This window comes from Orbilia oligospora (assembly GCF_000225545.1).
Source record: "Orbilia oligospora ATCC 24927 unplaced genomic scaffold scaffold00054, whole genome shotgun sequence".
Taxonomy (NCBI): domain Eukaryota; kingdom Fungi; phylum Ascomycota; class Orbiliomycetes; order Orbiliales; family Orbiliaceae; genus Orbilia; species Orbilia oligospora.
Window position 1 is genome coordinate 2,075,291 of NW_011645611.1, and position 20,789 is coordinate 2,096,079.

The following is a 20,789-nucleotide window of genomic DNA, read 5'->3' on the forward strand; positions in this document are numbered from 1 at the left end:
CTGTTGTCTCTCTCTCTCGTGAGAATTAACCGTTTCTCATGGACAAGCTCCGAAACCAGAAGCAACATAATAATTATCCATTTTCGAAGGGGGGTTAGAACAAGAGACCTGGTATAGTTACCTCGTATCCTTCGCATAGCAAACTTTCAGCGATATTAACATTAATTGCGGCATCGGATGCATGTTGATCTCTCTTGTCGGGTTATCCCTTTGTGGGACCTCAAAGCCAGAAACTAATGACTATCCCGTACATGTACACTTATAATTACAAGCTAAAATCTTCTAAATTTGGTCAGTTTAATAGGCCTACTAGCTATTTGGGTCACGAATATGGATCCCGACCCCCCATTTCGAAAGCATTGTCTAAAATAGTTGATAGAATGTTATAGATAGATACTTCTTGCTTCAATATAATCACCTAGCCTAAATATGGTTCCACAAAGCCACCTGGCTGACCCGCCGGCAAAATTTGTCGTCTATAAATTTCAATAAACAGCCAAGAGCGTAAGTAAAATGTATAATATTGCTTCTTCTGTTAGTCATGGCGCAAGCCTGGCAAGAAGAAAAAAGCATAAGAGAAAAAAAAAATCTTATGAGAAAACAAGCAACCTCCTAAAAGGACCCACATTCTTTTTTAGACATCTTTATGCAAAGGAAGTGACGAATACCTTGATATTGGACATTTTTTCTTCCCCTAAGCTTTGTACTCCGTGGCCTCTAAGCTACTAGCCCAGAGAGCTTAATACCGGTTGCTTCTACCTTTTCAGGGTAGTAAGTCGCCCCAGTAGACTTTATGGTCTGCTTTTCTGTATTAGTCGCGATTGCGGACCTGTCACTGTCCATTTGGGGCAAGTTTCTTGTTAACTGACGTGATATCTGCTAGAAGGCTGGGATTTGTGTCGTCTAGTTTAGGAATTTGTCCCCGCTTTCTCCAAAGCATTAAGGTTTGATATATACTTAATTATCCTTATAGCTTAGGTACGGCGGTACATATTGGGATATTGGATATTGTAGATCGTTCAAGTATAGTTCCCGAGAACCCAGCCTATACTCTTTCAGTCTATTCAAGATCTACATTAGAACAATTTCCAGCCGGATTTCGGAGAGCCTTCGAGGAAGCCCTATTCAGTGCAGACCGGATGGGACTTACGGTCATGTGTATGAGTGGGTCGTGCGTGGTAGTAGTTACTAATTGTGGTTCATGTTCAGGTCCCACAACGTTACGGAACAAATTCATGAGATTTCCAGTCTTGGTTTGGGAACTAGCATTCTAATTTTACCTTGGAAGAACCCGTTTCCCCCTCCTGATTGCTGTAGTTCTAGAAAGGAATGAGGGGTAAAATAACCTGTCTTTGAGCTCGTGGACCGGGGCTTGTTTAAACAGGCACTAACCCGCGTGGTATCTCGTGTCAGGGTAGCCACTTACGTACATGTCGAGCTTTTTTTTGAGTATGGCTCTGTCGGTGGTTAATTTGAGGACCTTGTTCAAGCTGTTTTAATTATTACTTTATCAAATTGCCCACGAGTCTAGTTTAAAATGGATAGAAAATGAAACACTGATACGCCTCGGGCATATAGACTCCCTATCGCGTACGTCCCTGAGGATCCAGAGGCATAAATTATAGAAGTATTTACATGATGATGATGATAATAAGCTTGTTCTGCATGTTTAAATCCAACATGCTCGGATCTTAGCCTTATTCAGGGTACTTCGATCAAGATAGGTATCGCGGCATGGTGTTTCCTTAGATATCAAATATTCCAGCTGGTTCTCGGCCAGCATCACCAGCCGCACATCCAATCATCCATGCAGGAAAACTAGTTAACGTTGGATATATTCGGATACGAGGATTGCAATCTGCATATATGCCGTCGTACGTTACACTAAAGCACGGTTGTACACCATCTAATTGTGTCTCCTGTTTCGGAGTTGGACTTCGCATACACCGGCCACTTCGGATATGCATTTTGGAAACGAATAACATCGACTTGGATGTAACTCGTCATCAAGAGCTTTCGAATGATCTGACTATTGTCCGAATATCAGTTGGTGTTTTTTTTCCCTTTCCCGTGTCAAAATTTGTTAGACTGTAAGTAAAGTACAGTCGACTTTGAGAATGGAAGCCATACCGCAATAGTATTAAATCGGACCCGGCTTTCTGAGAGCAGACGACCATTTTCTTCGGGCAAAAGACCGAGTCCGTTACTTTTGGCCTCTGATCCATGGCTTCGTTCGGTTGGTGGCAGGGATGCCCGCTCTACTAAGTGTTATCGATAGTTGGGAGCTCGTTCTGGGTCGGTTCTAGCTCGGTGGTTAACCGGTCCTTAATAATCCTGCAGGGGCAAACAGCAACAGCTAATTAGTTGACTAAGATCGAGCCAGAGTACAGACGGTGAAAGGCTGCAGCTACATCGGCCCTCCGACTCAGAAAATTTTACTTTACCCGCCCCCCCCGCCAATTGAAGCAGCCATTTCAGACGAGGGACGAAAGTTAAGTAACCGGCCCCGAATTAATACCGTTGGAAAATTTTAAAGGTTCTTCATCTTTTTTATTTTTTGATTGATCTCTTCTCTTCTGCATTCCATCCTTCCCCAATTAATTCAACGAAAGTTAAGAGTTAATTCTAATTACCTGCAAAATGTCGACATACGCTCTATCCGAAGCCCACAAAGAGGTATTTGGGAATTACCCCGCCATTTACTGTTTACCATCCGTGGAATGCTAACGAGCCATGTACAGTTGCTGGAGAAGCCTCTCAGGGAACTCGATCCCGAGGTGGCCCAGTTGATGGTAAGTCTCTAAACTACTTCAATTACTTATAATATTACAATGTGATGTCGGAGTCTGATTATCGATGTAGGACCTTGAAGTCAAGCGTCAGAAGGAGTCCATCCTGCTCATTGCCTCCGAGAACATCACCTCCCGCTCGGTTTTCGATGCTCTTGGTTCGCCAATGTCCAACAAATACTCCGAGGGTTACCCAGGAGCCAGATACTATGGTGGAAACCAGCACATTGATAGCATCGAGCGATTGTGCCAGCAGCGTGCCCTCAAGGCCTTCAACTGCGACCCTGCAAAGTGGGGTGTCAATGTTCAGACTCTCTCTGGCAGCCCTGCCAACCTCCAGGTCTACCAGGCCCTCATGAAGCCACATGATCGATTGATGGGATTGGATCTGCCTCACGGTGGTCATTTGAGCCATGGTTATCAGACTCCTGCTAAGAAGATCTCTGCCGTCTCGACCTACTTCGAGACCATGCCATACAGAGTGGATACCAATACCGGCATCATCGACTATGACATGTTGGAGAAGACTGCCATTCTTTACCGTCCAAAGATCTTAGTTGCTGGAACCAGTGCCTACTGTCGTCTCATTGACTATGCTAGAATGCGCAAGATCGCTGACTCCGTCGGTGCTTACCTTGTCGTTGATATGGCCCACATCTCCGGTTTGATCGCCGCCGGTGTGATCCCGTCTCCATTCGAGCACGCTGATGTTGTCACTACTACCACCCACAAGAGCTTGCGAGGTCCTCGTGGTGCTATGATCTTCTACCGAAAGGGTGTTAGGTCTGTTGACGCCAAGGGCAAGGAGACTCTCTATGAGCTTGAGGATGCTATCAACTTCAGGTATGTAACTTAAGGACTTCGCTACCACCTTGTGTGTTACACAGTGTATCTTTCTAACATGTATACCTCGTCTAGTGTCTTCCCTGGTCACCAGGGTGGTCCTCACAACCACACCATCACAGCTCTCTCTGTTGCCCTTGGTCAGACTTTCACTCCAGAGTTCAAGCAATACCAGGAACAAGTTATCAAGAACGCCAAGGCTTGCGAAACTGAATTCAAGGCCCTCGGTTACACTCTCGTCTCTGGTGGAACTGATAGCCACATGGTTCTCCTCGACCTTCGTCCAAAGGGTCTTGATGGTGCCCGTGTCGAGGTCGTTCTCGAGTACGCCAACATTGCTTGCAACAAGAACTCCATCCCCGGTGACAAGTCTGCTTTGACACCCTGCGGTATCCGTATCGGTGCTCCAGCTATGACCAGCCGTGGATTCGGAGAGGATGACTTCAAGAGGGTCGTTAGGTATATTGACCAATTGATCAACATCACAAAGGAAGTTCAATCCGAGCTACCAAAGGAGGCCAACAAGCTCAAGGACTTCAAGGCCAAGATTGCCCAGGGTATTCCAGAGATCCAGGAGATCCAGAAGGAGATCATCGCATGGGCTTCCACTTTCCCACTCCCAGTCTAATTCTACCCACCATTGGACGACGGGTATAGAATGCAGCATCAGGTTAATGATTACTTGACTGTATAATTCATATTCTACCCTTTCATCATCTCTTTCTTATTCTATATTTGATTCGAGCTTTCCTACTGGGTTTTTGCGGGGTTTCAACACACATTCTTACTTATTTTTATAGCTCTTCTTGGGTATCTTGACGAAAAAAAAAAAGCTGGTGTTCTAGGGGGATATTCCACGGAAGGAGAACTGAAAAAAAGTGTATTCAACAACCATAATGTTAAATAAGAAATTAACCACGATGATCAGATCTGATATCAATTGAATATCATTATTTTTGCGTCTTAGTCTTGAGATGCAAAATGATCTAGCCGATGCTCTTGAAATATCGAGCGCGTTAGTAATTCTACATACCAGGTAACATTGAAGATTTAAATATATACCTCCATCGCTTTCAGCCTGTTTCGTATAAATCCAATGCTGAAAATACTAGAATGAATCCTAAAAACAATAAGCTCGCCGAGCTACTGCCCCTTCGCGTCTTTAACCGCCTTTAACTCCCGAATTCTACCCAGAACCTCCCTCTGTTTCCTAATCTTCTCTTCCAGAGCTTTCATTTCTTCCTCCTGCTCTTGAATTGACCTTTTGATGTCAGGTAAATCATTAAGTGTCGCCCTGGCCTTTTGAATCTTGATTCTTATCCGCGAACCTTCTGCATCAACATCCTTCGGCTCAATCGGAGGAAGGTTTGTCTGTGTATGTGGAGATGTTGACGAATTCTGAGGCAGTAGACGGACAAGGAGGTCGTAGGTTTGGGGGATGAAGTCGAAGGTTTCAGGAGGTGGAAAAGTAGGTGGGTGGGGGCCGGCGAGCGCGGACGTGTCAACAGGAACGAGGGCCATCTCGTATACACCCTTTTGGATATGCGTAGACGCGAAAGATAAAGAGCTCTCTCCCCCTCTATCTCTCTTTGACTCTATTTCGCTATGCAGGAGCTATGGCCCGTGCTGTGAGGGAAGGTTGAAGGAATTGAATAAAGCCCGATCCCGGCGATGAGGCAGGTTGTGGCCAATTAGTTCCTCTGAAGCAGGCGAGTGTGACGACATGGATTCTGTTGAGAAGGGCCGCCTTTTTTGTGGTTGCTTTTTTGGGGGGCAGTTTTCGCCGATGGGCTGGCTGGCTGGTGGGTTAATGCCTGTCCCGCAACTGCCCCTCCACGATAATAGGAATTATAAGAATTCGAACAGACCACTTATTTCTCGGAACTTCGTAAACAACCTCATCTCAATCGTCAATTCCCTTTCCTTGAGCATCGTTCTTTGATTCGTTCTAGACTTCATCGTTTATCGAAAGAATCAATAGACAGCAGCTAGCTATTCTATTGCTACCATTCGCTTTCGATTCTCTTTTATAGCTGCGACCAACGCAAGTTAGTAGCAGTCAAGCTAGTTAATCTGCAGATACCGAATCGATATATACCCTTTCACCACACAAAATGGCAGATGTTAAGAACAAGGCCGTTCTCAGTATGTACATGGAATGACTTTTATCACATACGGTTTGGCGATACTAACCTATGGACAGTCGTTATCGATGGATGGGGTATCCCCACCAGCGAGGGCCAACCAGGAGACGCCATCGGCCAGGCAGTTACTCCAAATATGGACAAATACTACCAAGACAAGCCAGGCTTCACCGAATTAGATGCTAGCTCGACGGCTGTCGGTCTACCCGAGGGCCTTATGGGAAACAGTGAAGTTGGACATTTGAACATTGGTGCCGGTAGAGTTGTCTGGCAGGTACGGATGGATAATCCCCCTCGATCCTTTATGTCTATTTGTTGTTACCCTTCTAAACTAATATTGGAATTGGAATATAGGACGTCGTCAAGATCGACCATAGCATCAAGCAAGGCGAATTCCCTAAGACGGAACAAATTGTAAACGTCTTCGACAAGGCCATCAACGGCAATGGTCGTCTTCACTTCCTCGGTCTCGTCTCGGACGGCGGCGTCCATTCTAAGCAAGAGCATCTCTTTGAACTCATCAAAGCAGCAAAGGTTAAGGGTGTTCCTGAGGTATATATTCACATGTTCGGAGACGGACGTGATACCGACCCCAAGAGTGGTGCTGGGTACCTAGAGACCTTGTTGGGAGTAATTAAGGATACCGGACTCGGCAAGATTGGAACCGTTGTCGGCAGATACTATGCCATGGATCGAGATAAGAGATGGGAAAGACTGAATATCGCTCTTGATGGATTGGTTAATGGCAAGGGAGAGACTAGCGAGGATCCAGTTGCTACTATCAGGTCGAGATATGAGAAAAATGAGACCGATGAGTTCTTGAAGCCAATTATTGTCAACGGCGACGAGGCTCGTATCAAGGGTGGGTATTTCAAGTCCATAAAGTATGAGAAATCATGGCGAGATACTAACAGGTAGATTATAGATAACGATACCCTCTTCTTCTTCAACTACCGATCCGATCGTGTTCGTGAAATCACCCAGCTTTTGGGTGTCGATAACTCCCCACTCCCAGACTTCAACTACCCTAAGGATATCTCTATTACCACCATGACACGCTATAAGGGAGACTACCCCTTCCCAGTTGCTTTCCCACCTCAGCGCATGGGTGATGTTCTCGCTGAGTGGCTCAGCAAGAAGGGTGTTCCCCAGTGCCACGTTGCTGAGACTGAGAAATACGCCCACGTTACATTCTTCTTGTAAGCAAGCCTTGAGTATCCGTCATTATATATGGTCGTACTAACATGTTCATAGCAACGGTGGTGTCGAAATCCAATTCGAGGGTGAAGACCGCGAACTCGTCTCATCTCCCAAAGTCGCCACATATGATCTCAAACCCGAGATGTCTGCCCAAGAAGTCGCAGACCGTCTTGCCGAAAAGATCGCAGAAGGGAAATACCCATTCCTTATGAACAACTTTGCCCCGCCAGATATGGTTGGCCATACTGGTGTCCTTGATGCAGCTATCGAAGCTGTCACCCATACCGACCGTGCTATCGGAACTGTCTTCGAGGCTTGCAAGGCTCACGGATACACTCTATTCATCACCGCCGATCACGGAAACGCTGAGGAGATGTTGAACGAGGAGGGTAAGCCGAAGACGTCGCATACCACCAACCGAGTACCATTCATTATGACAAACAGACCCGATGGGTACGGACTCAACGGCAGCATTGGTGTTTTGGGCGATGTTGCTCCCACGATCTTGGAGTTCATGGGGTTGGATATTCCTGAGGATATGACAGGGAAGAGCTTGTTGAAGAAGGATTAAAGGGATGTTAATTTTCTTGAATGAACGAAACAAACTTTTTTTAAAAAAAACAACCATGGGCGGTGTTTAATTGGGATTGTCGGGTTGGCGGGTTTTATGAAAAAGTACGATGGATCGAATCGATGTAGTTATAGATGGGATAGATGGGCTCCTACCGCTCGTTATATCGTCTGCGTGGGTTTTAGATACCCGCAGGTATTGGCCTTTAAATTAGAAGGACTGGAATAAGATTGGTACTTTTACCGTCGTTTCGTATTATGATTCTATCGTCGATGTAGTTCTCTTGATGGGATACAATAACTCCAATTCGAACTGAGCTGAGCTGGATAGGTAAGTAAATAGAGAGATAGTAAACGCCATATGTTTATATATGCTAATCAAGACCCATGCAATGCTGAAGTTTTTTGTTTTCATCAAACCCCGTTCTGTGCTCGAATTATTACAATTAGACCCATCAATTTTCAAGCCAGAAATGCCAAAAACGTCTAATATAATCCAAAAACCTGCAATAAGAAAGCCAACGAGAAAAACAAAAAGAAAGAAAAAAAGAAAACCAAAGATACTACGGCCAGCCCTCCCTGCTAGCTGTTTACTCATGTTTCACCCTGTCCATAAACTTTTGATAGATGAATCTTGCTGCTCGCTATACAATGATGCCCAAGACTCAATAGAACAGAATCAACCCCCATACAATTGGAACATGTACAGAATCTCCCCCTTGCCTCCCTTAAACTTTCTTCAGTACACCTTATTCCTTTCAATATGATGTCAGACACCACCAATAGAATGGTAGTACAATAGCAGCGATATCCCTGCAATCCAGACAAACCGCCCATAGAACGGATCTAATATCTCTTGTCTTCCTCTCAATCCAAGATCCACAGACTCTTGCCTTTCCTTTTCTCCATCCCTTAACCACCTGTCTTCCTACAAAATTGGATTGTAAGGCCTTTTGTAACGAAAAGCTCTTCTCATCAATCCATTTCTTAGCCTCTTCGCGTCCCTTTGCTGCAACATCTCCAGCTCCACTTTTCTCAATCCACTGGTTCATCGCTCCGGAGATTCCAGTAGGATCAATCATCACCGTCGCCTCCTTTCTGTACTTATACTTCTCATCGTCTCTATCCGAGGTCGGGGTAACTCGTCCTGAGGGCGGGTATCCGTATCCTCCCATTCCAGGTCTAGGACTCGAGGCCCTGGACCCTCCAGGCGACAAACTTCCTGACGCAGTGGCACGGGGTTTCTGGGAAATCCCTCCGAGCGGCGGCGTGGCGAGCGTACTCGACGTGGTACCGTTGACCGCGGGGATCAGTGTATGCTGATGATACATGAAAGTGGCGGTCGTGGGCGTGGGGGTTGCTAATGGTAGAATGGGATCTTGTTTCTTGGCGTTAAAATTCGCCTTTTCTGGGGAGATAAAGAGGGAAGGTGGGGGGTTGCCGGTTTTACCTGATCTTGAAAATGAGGACGAAGAGCGGTGATAGTAAGGGGAGTGTTGGATTTTGATAGCGAGGATGATAAGGGTCCAGGCGAATAAGCCTGCGTAGAGGAAGAAGATTCCTAGTTGATCGGGGAGAAGGCAAAGGTGAGTTTGGGCGTTTATACTGTATTCGGTGGCGTTATCGAGGCGGTTTTTCTTGCGGGCTTGGTTTTTCTCGAAGTTCTTAATGAGGTTTTCATGTGGGTAGTCACGTTCGTCTGGATTGTAGAGACTCAAGAGGAGGATACCGGGTCTGCGGATTCCCATGCACCAGCTGATGGATTTGACCGTGATTTCTTTGACGACTCCCCAGCGTCCTGTGCGGATACCTTTGCCCGGGTCGCCGACACCGGAGTGCTCATGGACGCAATAATCGTGGTCATCGCCGGAGAAGACCCAGGTTGGTGAAACTTTCTGGAGGAGATCACGGCTGAGGTCGTGGGAAAGGACGTTGGAGTATTGATAGCCAGCTCGGAAGGGGATTCCACCGCCGTGCGCTTTAGACTCGCGGAGGGGTCCACATGGCGTATTTGGGCCTCTGTACAGCGGAACATGGGTTAGCAGTATGGAAGGCAATCGCCTGTTAAACATATTCTGCTGTGGTGGCGGCTGTCCTTGGTCTCCGGTGTCCTTTTCATTCGCAAGTTGGATTTGCTGGGACATCAATTTCCTTGGGACTGGCGTTCTAGGTACCGGCTGATGCATCCCCTTGCCGTACTCGTCAAGCCATTGTTTTGCCTTTCCACCGACCCTCCATCCATCTGCGCTCTGTCTGTCATCTGACATTGAAACTGTGTCGGCCAGCACGAACGAGTGATTTCCAATTTCCCATACTGAGTTTGTTTCTCCAAAGTACGTCCTGAATCTTTCGTAAACTGCCGGTTTGATACCCTTTCCGAACCCTAAGTCGTGATTGCCAGGTAGAGATTTAATCGTCAAGACGCCGGGCGCGTTAGGGAATAATCTCTGGAACCGTTCGTATTCATGGTGCCAGTATGCGTCGTTCATGCGTGCCTTCTCGCCCAGACCGGTTCCGCCTGGTGACGCAGCTGTGTCCTGGGTATCCCATTCTCTACCACCGTCGAATAGGTCGCCGAGGAAGATTACGGATGACGGACTGAGGCCGGTAAGAATATCCTGGTAGACTCGGCCGAGGTATCGGTCAATGTAGTACATTGTTGCCGCCATTGCAGGCTTTGATCGAACGTACGTATGAGGATCGACGAGCTGTGGGTCAGCAATGAGAATTGCATGTTCTGGAGTAGCACCTTCGGGCTGTTGATGCCAGTTGATATCAGTATACTTGTTTTCCGATATTCGTTCGTTCGGAGGGACGTTTTCGAACATACCCATCTTTCCCAGTTGCTCCAATTGCACCTCGACACAGCGTCTCTAAAGCCAGCTAGTTCACCCCAATACACGACTCCAATCCACACCAGTCGTAACAGATTGTTTATGCTTATTTGCCCTCTCCATCCTGCCCGTTTAGTTTCCCACCACCATATCTTGGCCCAATCTGTGAAATATCCGAGTATGGATGCGAAAGTGTAGAAGATGTAGAGTGATATTCGACGGAGGATGTGGATGACGTATAGGGGTAGCCTGGGTACCGACCGGACGAGGCCGGTGATCTTCGATGCGCTGAAAGGCGGCATTTGTTCTCCACCCGCCGAAGCGTGTCGAGGGAGTTCCTTTAGGCGGCCAGGTTGGTGGTTGCTTGTAGCTTGCTGCTGGGTTGGTTGTTTTCTCCCGGTGTCGGTTTTTTGGGGTTGGTTGGTTGGTTGGTTTGGTGCTGGCTGGCTGGCTCAGGAGGTTTTGGGTGGTTTAACGGTTTCTTGGGGCCGAACCGCGACACGCAAGCCAAGGGTTCTGAATTAATAAAACCAAACCAATGCAACGTCGTTTGACAACGGATAATCGGTTCTGGATCGCGAGAAAGGGGTAATGAGAGGAGGGGAGGTTGTAAGTTGTGTATGTTGAGGTTGGAATCCGAAGTTGAATTTGAGGTTGAAGCCGCTGAAGATGTTTACGTATGGACAAATTGGTGTAATTGCTTGCGAAGGAGGCTCGTTAAAGAACAGATCGTCTGGTTCCCGTCGTCGGGGTTTGTTCTGGAAGGAGACGTGCAGGAACCGTTAATTGAACCTGGGAAGAGAAGGTCGATGTCTTATAATGTATGCTTCAGGTAATCCTGCACATACACATGCATACATACAGGTTAATTCCGAGTGACTGCTTATGGAGGTTGCAGCTGGAAGATATTATATTGTCTCGAGAAGATGCTGTTAAATTAGATATTAGATATTAGAATATAATATAATGTAAGTTCTGCAGGTTAAATATAAACAGATTCGAAGCCTGCGCAGACGTCTAGAAGATATATATCGATCGTGTGTGTCCAGATATGCTGATGTAACGAGTGAAAGATTGATGGAGAATCATAAGATAAATTAACAGAACCTCGATGTATCGCAGCAAGTGGAGTCCGTGTCCAGGACTGTGGTCGTCGTCAGGAGAATTGTAAACAGGCGAATCGGAAATTGGGCCGCCAAGTAAGCCAATCAAGGGGTTCATCCAGGGTCTGCTGCTAAATCTGGTGCAACGGATTGCGGTCTTTGACTTTTAAAATTTAAAGGACATAGCTTTATTTATATTTATGGCTATAGTTATATAGTTTATAAAATCGAGGGCTTGAAGCTAGAAACGTTTGACGTGACAGCCGTTGAGGCTTAGATCTCAAAGTATAAAAGTATATCTAGATCTATCAGATCTTAATTGACAGCTGTTCCAGAACGGCTTTTGTTGCAATTTCACAATCCAACGCAGTTTCCATAGTTCGACGAGGTAGATTTAAATTGATTTCGCATTATTAGACCGAGGATGGGATATTAATATCGTAAACGGTATTAGAAGGCATTGTTATTATGTATGTGTCAATATCTCAGGACGACTGTTATGATTTCAAGCGGATAATTATACTACGGTCTACTCTCCATCTATATATATATATATATGACTTTATTTAAGGTCGTATCCGTGTACAATATTAATTCTTTAACTGAGCCGATAAGACAAGATGAAATATGGTAGACAATGGGGGTACCAGGGTATGATCAAGAGGTATACTCTGATCCAAATCCTTAGTTCTATAGTATATTAATATTGGCAATACTTATGTCGCACGATTCGTAGGATGCACTCGAGTGCTCATGCAGGGCAAAGTTTCCAAAACCAGGTTCTACACACCTTCCAAATCCCGAAACTTGGTGTGACAGGCACATGAACATGTCCCATGGAGCGGTAGGGTTCTTCAAGAAAATGAAATCGTTATATCAATGATTATAACTTGGATTAGTTATACTAGACCAGTCGACGGACTAGAGCATTTATCTATGTTGGACTTGCATCCTCATGATCAAGGGTTGATAAACTGCTAGTCCAGACTTGAAGCTTAACTTGTGGCATATCTACCTATATCGCATGCATGGCGGTTTAAGACTCCACCGTTGACACAAGTTGTCAAAAACGGTGGCACTAGCGCTGTTAGATCATATGCGCCCAATTGGCCAATTGATCCCACAGTTTGTGCAACTGCGCGACTGGCAACCTAGGCACCTAGGGGCTCCTAAGTAAATATTTATATATCAGGGCGTAGGATACTCTTTAAGATCTTACCATCCTACCCAATATGTCGTTCATACCGATCAAACTACTTTCGGCCAATCCCTTCTCTTACTTTCCTTCATCCTAACTTTGACCCTTTCGCCACTCAGGTCCAGATATTGGAGTATACCAGCCCAGAGAGAATAAAACTCTTCCAACCAAAATGCTGTACCATTTGTGTTTCAGGATTATCTTAGACTTCATCTTCTTTTCTTCAGTGGTTTTCTCCAGGGTGACGATTAGCAAAGACGGCCCTGGCCGCCTACTCGGATTCGAAGGCCTAGCATACCAAGCTATTCGATACGAACCGCTCTGCGGAAACCTAGGTAGAGCTTATCCAAACTCGATCGACACAGGATTCGACGCAAGTTGTCGGCCAGCCATAGAATACTTCGTCAATACCACAGATAGTCTTGCATTCTACGACATCACAGGTCAAGAGCTCACCGGGGTCCGAGTTGGGGGTGGGCGAGATCTATGTATGTGTTTCGCTATGAAGGATTCAGCTAGAAGTACTTTCGCAGGTGCCCTGTGCGTATGGGTCTATGGAAACGACGGCCAAGCCGAGGACGCGGGTGGGTCTATAGTAGGGAGTTATCGGCCTGCAGTGGCGCTGGATAAAGCGTTACCAGTCTGTGGTGGTAGTTTTGATCTAGAAGCCGCGAGAGAGACATGGTCTCGGACTGCGGTGCAAGCCTCTGCGGTGGAGCCCGAGACCAGAGCGGCATCTACGGTCAATGTAGTAAATTCTATTGGTGAAGGATCGATATCTACGAAAGAAATCACGAAAATAGATATCAGAACTGTGGTTAGCTATAGTGTTATTACATCTATTCCTTCAGGTAACCCGCCTTCATACTTATCATGGCTGTTCTCTCTATACAGATGAACACCTCGGATGTCAATAAGGATCTAACACCATCTTGTTTTGAATACACACTAGTAGTATCATCTATAAGTACAGTGATTTATACGACAACAGGTACTAATGGAGTACCAATCACCGTAACGAGTGTTACAACCATCGAAAGTGCTGTTAGCCCGGAGTTTTCAGATCCTAAAGGCCAAAAGAACCGAGGACTCGATTCAGGCGCAAAACTTTCGCTAGGGCTTGGCCTAGGAATTGGATTACCAGGGGTTGCCCTACTTTCCCTGGTGGTGTATAGGCGGGTGGCTGTGGCTCGCAGGAAGGAAAGAGGACTTTCCAAAGTTGAGCCAGGAAGTCTAGGGACTGGGATTATCAATGGGTCTACAACTGGTGGCACATCTGGCACTTGAGTTATATTTTGATTTTATACCAATTATAAGCCATCAGAATATATATATAGGAATTAGTATTAGTAGTCTCTGAACAATCATGGTAGTAATTCTCTGATAGATGATTAGGGTACTCGATTGTAATGACTTAAGAACTACACAGATAATGACTATTTTTTGAACATGAAAATGGAATCAGTCTTTAAACATAGGACCAACTAAAACTCCAATAAGGATAAATGTGCATATGAAAAACCATTGTACTACCCACAAAGTGAGCAAAACTTAAAACTTAGAGTGTCTTCTCCCCCTGTGTCTAATATGAATCTGCTTGTCCCTCCTTCTATGCTTATTCGTTGGACTAACATCCGACGCAGAAGCTTGAACATTCGCTGTGACAGCATCATCGCCACTATCACTCACTGCTGCATCAGTAACTGACGGGGCTGAACTCTGATCCGCTAAGTCAGTACTCGATGAACCACCAGTGCCTGAGGAATCGACAGTAGCAGGATCAAGTGGAGAGCTTGTGGTGGCTGGAGATGTGCTAGTTACGAAGGTGTTAGTACGCATCGTAATGGACGTAGAAGGTGCTGAAGCGGCGGTAGTAGCCATCATTGAAGTGGTTGTTGTTGTAGCCGCTCCACTTGAGGCTCCTGATGAGTTAGGTTTGCTAGATGCAGATGTGCTGGTGGGTTTAGTCGTAGATGAAGCCTTACTCGAGCTGGAGACCTTGAGTCCCGCACCGCCACTGGATTGACATTAGCTAATATTTTACAACAATTGGAGGGTATGAAGTCTGTTCCGGAAATGCTTACGCAGCGGTTAACTTTATAGGCGTGGTTAAGGTAAAAGTCTTAATACCACCAGTGAGCGTAACCCAAAGCGTCAATGGGTCGTTTCCAATCTGCTCAGTCTTGAAGGACCCAACATTCGTGATGCTGTTTCCAATAGGAATAGTAACCGGAATTGGGACATTGCACTTGTTCCCGGTCTGACAACCAACATTAAAACCAATAATGCTCTTTTGGTCGGCTGCAGTATTCCAACTTATGTTGTACTGACACTGATCCCGGGCCATACGATTCATGAAAGCAGTCGCCATATCGTCATGCTTTTTGGTGATAATTGGCCAGTTGACGTATTGAACGAACTCATCGAGGACACTTTCGACCCACATTTCCAATAAGCTATATCTTTTTGTGTTTCCGTTGATTGTGAGCTGGTCCACATCATACCAGCGAAGATTTGCTTGATGGAACATGTATGGGTCCTGACGCAATGCTAAAAGATTCTTCGCTGTAGATTCACGTTCCAAGTTGAGAAGGTCAAAGATGTCGCCCTTACCAGCGGACGTATCGATCCATTCTTGCAATGTACAATTAGCAGTATCGCAGTTAAAGTAGATTCTAGTGGCGAACCGGGGTATGACGTTGAATCTATCAAATCCATTGCTCGACATATTTGTAATGAATGGCCAGTAGAGGTTGAAGGGGCTGATTAATGGCGGACGGGTGTTATCACCAACACAGCTGGTAAGCCCTGCCGTTGACCAGGCCCGAAGAGCATCACCGTTATGGAGACCAGTAATTGCTGGAGGAACAAGACCCTTCCCTGACCATTTAGCAGCCGATGTGAAAGTGGCTAGCTTGGCGAAGTTTTGATTAAAAGTGATTTCTCTATAAGCATCGTCATAGGTAATTGGATTCTCGCCCAGGTGAGTGAATGTGTGGGACATCAGCCCAAAGGCATCTCGATAAGTTTTGTCCATGAATTGGAGAACCAAAGGATCTTTCTGCGTTAACTGTTAGCGTATTTCAAGCAAAATCAAAAGAAGTAGTTTGATAAAAGAGCTTAATTAAGAGATTACCTTCATACAAGCTAGGGTCCAAGTAAATGTAGAGTTCGGCGGCCACATATCCGTTCCAGTGCCCAAAATCTTCTGGTATTCGAGAGGCGTAACTTCCTCACCTCGGACAAAACCTATAGGATTCGCACATGTTTTACCAACACCGATCGTTTGGGTGTAAATAAAATTGCCGTTCCCGTTAAAGGCAAATTCAATGAAATAGTTACTTCCAGCGTTACCCCCAGATACAAGCCGAGTATTTAAGTCGGCTTGCCAGTTTAGATGCTCTGTAACGTCGGAAGGGCGGAGTCTGAATGTTCCACCATCGGTACCGTATATCGCAGAATGTAAGAAGAGATCATCGACTATCGAACAAAAGACTTCTGTTAGGCCACATTTTATCTCTGAAAAATTTGTCAATATAGCTAGCAGGAGACCTACTTTGACTATTGAACAGTACTCTTCTATAACCTGCGAACAATCCGAAGAGGCCCCAGTTAATCCAGACGTGATTCAGGTAATTACTGACGGCACTCCATGTCCCGAAGCTGGTAAAGAAAACCATCTGCTGTCTCCCATTACTGAAAGTGTTGATAACACCGCCGCTACTTGTACTTGTATACTGTGAATTCGGACCGAAGGTCATGAAGGAGATAGTGCTGCCTGAATCCGTAACTTTGACAGGATAGTGCCACAAGCCTGTCATTTTTATTGCAGGAAACCTTCAAGTAATATTAGCCCACTCTCACTCAACTCTAAATTCATTGGCCATTAGAAAGTTTTGAGGTCCATGGATCCATCAAACTTACTTCAGACCCGCGGTAGGGAACTGTTCAGCAGCTACGTTCTTGTCCACGGTTACGGTTTGGTCATCACCAGCACTGCAGCATCCACCCAATGCCTCGGTACCGAATTGACTGCTCGGGTATGCATTTATATGAATCATTCGAACACCTTAATTGATGCCACGGAAGCATTAACCTTTAGCTAGGACTCTATACAGTCTGAAGATGGCTTGATTGCAAGAATACGTACCATAGACAGTTTGATAGTCGTACATTGCATTCCACTGATCTTGGGTGAGAGCACTACGCCATTGATCGCCGAAATTATATGAAACTTGGCTAATTACTAAAAATAATCCGTAGTTTCCGTCGCCGTTTGTTTGGTTGAGCTGTGGAAGAGCGATGCCACCCTGTGGAACAAGTAAAACTTCATAAGGAATACCATATCCATCCATGGTACCTGTTACGGTATCCGCATTTGGTTTATCTGGACTGACTATTAAGACTGTATTTCGTATTTTAACTGCGATTCCTTCCGTGGTCGCGAACAAGAATCCTAGAAAGGCTATTAGGAGCGTCGAGAGGCGCCACACCGCTATTCTGTTGCATATATGCATGTTAATCATAGACGGATGAATATTCTTTTCAAAAGCTTTTTATTCGAAGATGAATTGTATTTTCGATGTCCTGGTAAGATTTGGAGGGCTAGGTCCCAGGCTAGATAATAAGAAAGCTTGTGTTTCTAGTCTCTCTCCCTCACGAGATGCTTTTATACGCATCATTTGAAAGACGACTACCTCGCCTGTGCCATAGGCAGCCACGAGACGCACACGCGGGGCCGCCCATCAAGTTTGGAATCTGGATTCTGCCTTGATGTCATGGCATGATCATCAAAATCTTCACAACAGTTGGTCTCGAAGCCGCACTAGGGCCCCGATCTCGAGCTCTCGGCATATGTAAGCCTCAGATACTGATAAGTTATCTCTCAAATCTCAGGTGAGTGGTGTATCCAGTATTGAATGCATCCTAAGACAACGTCTAGACCGCATCAATGTTTTTGAGAAACTTCAATTTAGGTATATGGGGTGCATGAAGGCGACAGCGTGAATCTGGGTTAACTATTTTGGGGGAATATAGGCCCTAACGCAGGTACAACAAATGATGCGCAATACGCTAGTAACGAGGAGTGTAGTGTAAAGAGAAGGAGGGTTGTTGCTATATGTTGGATTGAATGACGGATGAAGCGTCGAGGACGTATATTTCCGGATGCGGATATTGTATTACGGCCAAGACCAGGAAGATCGATAATAACTATCAACACATTCTTTCGGAGGGGTAGTCTTAAAGTTGATATCTACCAACAAACACAGGAACTGCCACTGAGACTAATCTATCTGGGCCAATGCTTGTGATCTAGCCGTATAGCCTAGTTCCGTACGAAATGAACCAGGTTTAGCGATCGATCGAGCGCCTCCCCGAAGCCTGAAACGTGGAAAGTGCGCCAATCGTAATGTATTCGATAAACTCAGACCGAAAATTACGTATACGCGTATTAGAATCTAGAGCCTAGGACATATCTAACCATGATATACAGATATCGATGGGGTTTCCCTCATTAAAATTCTCCAGATTCTACTAGACTCGAATCTAAAGATTTTACCTGATTATATCTCAGCTCGTATTCCATCTTTCAAGCGAAAATTGGATATGGGCCGTAACATAGCATCCAACTTGATTTTACTTCTCTGCTCCACCCGGTGATAAAGTCGTTTTCGAAGAATACGCCATTGCAGGACAGTATCTCTGAGCTTTGCCTCCCCCCCAAAATCATGTATTAATTCAGGTCCCATCAGCTGGTTGTACGTGAGACGGTATAAATACCAGGCCTGTGCTAAACCAAAGACTTTTGGGTTGTTTCTGTTGCATCTTCGTTTTCGGGCTGAACAAGCGATGTGGGTCTTTCGTGTCACACAGCCGTACAGCCGTCTACGCGTAGACAACAGTTCCAATTACTCGACCGCGCCTCAATTGTTTTTTTATTTATTTTAAATTTCAGATTTCCAAGAGAACAACCCCAGCAATTCGAGAGCTTTTGGACTTCAGAGTCCGTCAATTTATTTCTGCGATAAGTTCCACAACATGGCTGATTCACAAGCATCCGAAAATGCAACAGGTTCCAACACGCTCCCGAGACAAGGGCCACCAAAGAGACGAAGAGAGGATTCTGGACTCGAAAATATGGGCCTACAGGATGATGAAAACCAAGCCGGCTCTTCAAGGCCCCCTCCGAAAAGATCTGCCGTTGACTTACCAGAAGAACCCGAGGAGCCTGAGGAGCCTGAGGAGCCTGAAGAACCACCCCGTTTGAAAGAGTATCGTTCTAGTTGTCCTTCTGCAGTTGAGCAACGAATTGGACGAGTTCGAAGGCAACGTATGTTCTGCCTCGGACGCGAGAGGGATGAGGAAAACCTTAGGGAGGAATTCAAAATTGCTGGGTCTACTGGGAATGTGTATACTGTGGTTCTCGAGAATATCCCAACATGTGATTGTCCCGATAGTAATCACAAAAACGAAACCTGCAAGCACATTCTGTTCGTCATGATCAAGGTGCTCCGGGTGAGAGATGAATTAAGTTATCAAGCTGCTTTGCTCAATTCAGTAGGCTTCTGGCGTTCTCTAGTACAAAGAACCTGATCAACAACTTACGAAATCCACGCTGCAGGAAATCCGTGAGATATTCGAAACGTCATCGGTTCGGGTCGAGTTGGACACTTCTGAGGATAAGCGTCAACGGAAGCCCCTCGATGCTGACGAATGCCCGGTTTGTTACGAGCCATTCCAGCAGGGCGAAAAAGGTGTTTTGTTCTGTGTAGCACAATGTGGTTCCAACATTCACAGGGTTGGTCGTGAATCTGTATGTGTTTGAAGAAAGAGCCGATTGGACTAATAGCTCTTTAGGAATGTTTTCGCCAGTGGGCTGCTGTTAAAGTGGGGGATACAGTAACCTGTGTCATGTGGTATGTTTCCATGAGACCCGGACATTGTTCTTTGACTCTAAAAACTTGACTTAGTCGCACCCCTTGGGAAGAAAGCTCTGCGGATAGGGATTATGATTATGAAGATATTTTGCAAAATGCAACGAGAGGAAGAGAAGGATATCTCAATGTTGGGCAGGAACTTGGCATGGGTTCACGAAGAGGTAATTCAGTGATATCTTACCAGCACGAGCCAAGTTAATGTTGCTAACATTGCACAATATTAGACCGCTACTAGTATAGTTTCATGGTCGAGGATTGGTCCGACTACTTACCAATAACAATATAGAGATTTTTAAGGCTACAACGGCCCTTGTGATCTAAACGTCTTCTTCCTAGGGTCCTTCTCACGAGACCGTTCGATATCTGAATTGTCTCTCATTCATAGGTATTGAGCCGTCTAGATCTACAAAACCGGTATCTGAATAGATATTACATTGCTACGTGCAAGAACTAGTCTTTAAATTTCTCCCATTGCCCCCTCTGTGATTTATCCTGCTACTTCGTATTTCCTGAGTCTGGTGCGAAGCGTCAAAACTAGACACACTGGCCTTGCCGTAACGATCTTGGGTTTGTATACAACACTACTATAGATAAATTTGGTTGATATTAATCCAATGTGGAAAAGAGTTTTCTTCAATTCCTCAATCGTAAAGCTCTGTTGATTTTAAAATACATTGAGCGTTTCGAATTCATGAATGGAGTTTCCTCCTTATAAATTTGATTTTATCTGCTTTTTTTATTAATTGAAGAAGTAGCTACCCACAGCGAGGCCAGGTGTAAAACCTTAGAAGTCTGTTCAGCGTTTGTACGACCACGGTCCCGATCGATCCGTTTATTTTCCGATGTGGCGCCAGGGATCATTGGAACCAAGCTTCGCTTTCCATATGTCCAAGGAAATACGATAAGGATATGTTCTAGTTGACAATATTATGCGCATATGCAAACCCAGATCAGAAAACACTAAAAATTGTAATTGATCATGATAGATATTACACCCCTCGTAATTATATGATATCATGGTCGTCTAAAATAGATGTCGTTAGACTATCATTTAAATATTCCGCATTAAAATCCTGTACACAGGGCATCCGTATGATCATAAAATTCCTGAAGCCAAACTCCCACCCTTCCATCTTCCTCAAGTTCTTCTTGCTCAAGGTGCTTCCGCAC

At 45.3% G+C, this 20,789-nt stretch overlaps 7 protein-coding genes across 7 annotated transcripts; 4 read left to right on the top strand and 3 right to left on the bottom strand.

Moving 5' to 3' along the window:
* Positions 1–2,640: 2,640 nt before the first annotated feature.
* On the top strand, positions 2,641–4,260 carry AOL_s00054g637 (uncharacterized protein; the record flags this gene model as incomplete). The annotated part of the gene is made up of 4 exons (XM_011121953.1): positions 2,641–2,676; positions 2,742–2,792; positions 2,863–3,632; positions 3,708–4,260. 4 exons carry the CDS (start codon positions 2,641–2,643, stop codon positions 4,258–4,260), a joined length of 1,410 nt encoding a protein of 469 aa, XP_011120255.1.
* Positions 4,261–4,775: 515 nt separating this feature from the next.
* AOL_s00054g638 (uncharacterized protein) lies at positions 4,776–5,153 on the bottom strand (the record flags this gene model as incomplete). The annotated part of the gene is made up of 1 exon (XM_011121954.1): positions 4,776–5,153. The coding sequence occupies one exon, from the start codon at positions 5,151–5,153 to the stop codon at positions 4,776–4,778; it is 378 nt and encodes a 125-aa protein (XP_011120256.1).
* A 593-nt stretch (positions 5,154–5,746) lies between these two features.
* On the top strand, positions 5,747–7,547 carry AOL_s00054g639 (uncharacterized protein; the record flags this gene model as incomplete). The annotated part of the gene is made up of 5 exons (XM_011121955.1): positions 5,747–5,777; positions 5,836–6,050; positions 6,131–6,638; positions 6,702–6,975; positions 7,031–7,547. 5 exons carry the CDS (start codon positions 5,747–5,749, stop codon positions 7,545–7,547), a joined length of 1,545 nt encoding a protein of 514 aa, XP_011120257.1.
* A 757-nt stretch (positions 7,548–8,304) lies between these two features.
* Positions 8,305–10,380, bottom strand: AOL_s00054g640 (uncharacterized protein; the record flags this gene model as incomplete). The annotated part of the gene is made up of 1 exon (XM_011121956.1): positions 8,305–10,380. The coding sequence occupies one exon, from the start codon at positions 10,378–10,380 to the stop codon at positions 8,305–8,307; it is 2,076 nt and encodes a 691-aa protein (XP_011120258.1).
* A 2,473-nt stretch (positions 10,381–12,853) lies between these two features.
* On the top strand, positions 12,854–13,968 carry AOL_s00054g641 (uncharacterized protein; the record flags this gene model as incomplete). Its single annotated transcript, XM_011121957.1, has 2 exons — positions 12,854–13,498; positions 13,576–13,968. The coding sequence occupies 2 exons, from the start codon at positions 12,854–12,856 to the stop codon at positions 13,966–13,968; spliced, it is 1,038 nt and encodes a 345-aa protein (XP_011120259.1).
* Positions 13,969–14,232: 264 nt separating this feature from the next.
* Positions 14,233–17,036, bottom strand: AOL_s00054g642 (uncharacterized protein; the record flags this gene model as incomplete). The annotated part of the gene is made up of 6 exons (XM_011121958.1): positions 14,233–14,698; positions 14,766–15,742; positions 15,818–16,161; positions 16,238–16,518; positions 16,606–16,750; positions 16,832–17,036. The coding sequence occupies 6 exons, from the start codon at positions 17,034–17,036 to the stop codon at positions 14,233–14,235; spliced, it is 2,418 nt and encodes an 805-aa protein (XP_011120260.1).
* A 1,684-nt stretch (positions 17,037–18,720) lies between these two features.
* AOL_s00054g643 (uncharacterized protein) lies at positions 18,721–19,854 on the top strand (the record flags this gene model as incomplete). The annotated part of the gene is made up of 5 exons (XM_011121959.1): positions 18,721–19,197; positions 19,262–19,495; positions 19,555–19,598; positions 19,653–19,780; positions 19,844–19,854. The coding sequence occupies 5 exons, from the start codon at positions 18,721–18,723 to the stop codon at positions 19,852–19,854; spliced, it is 894 nt and encodes a 297-aa protein (XP_011120261.1).
* Between the last annotated feature and the right edge of the window lie 935 nt (positions 19,855–20,789).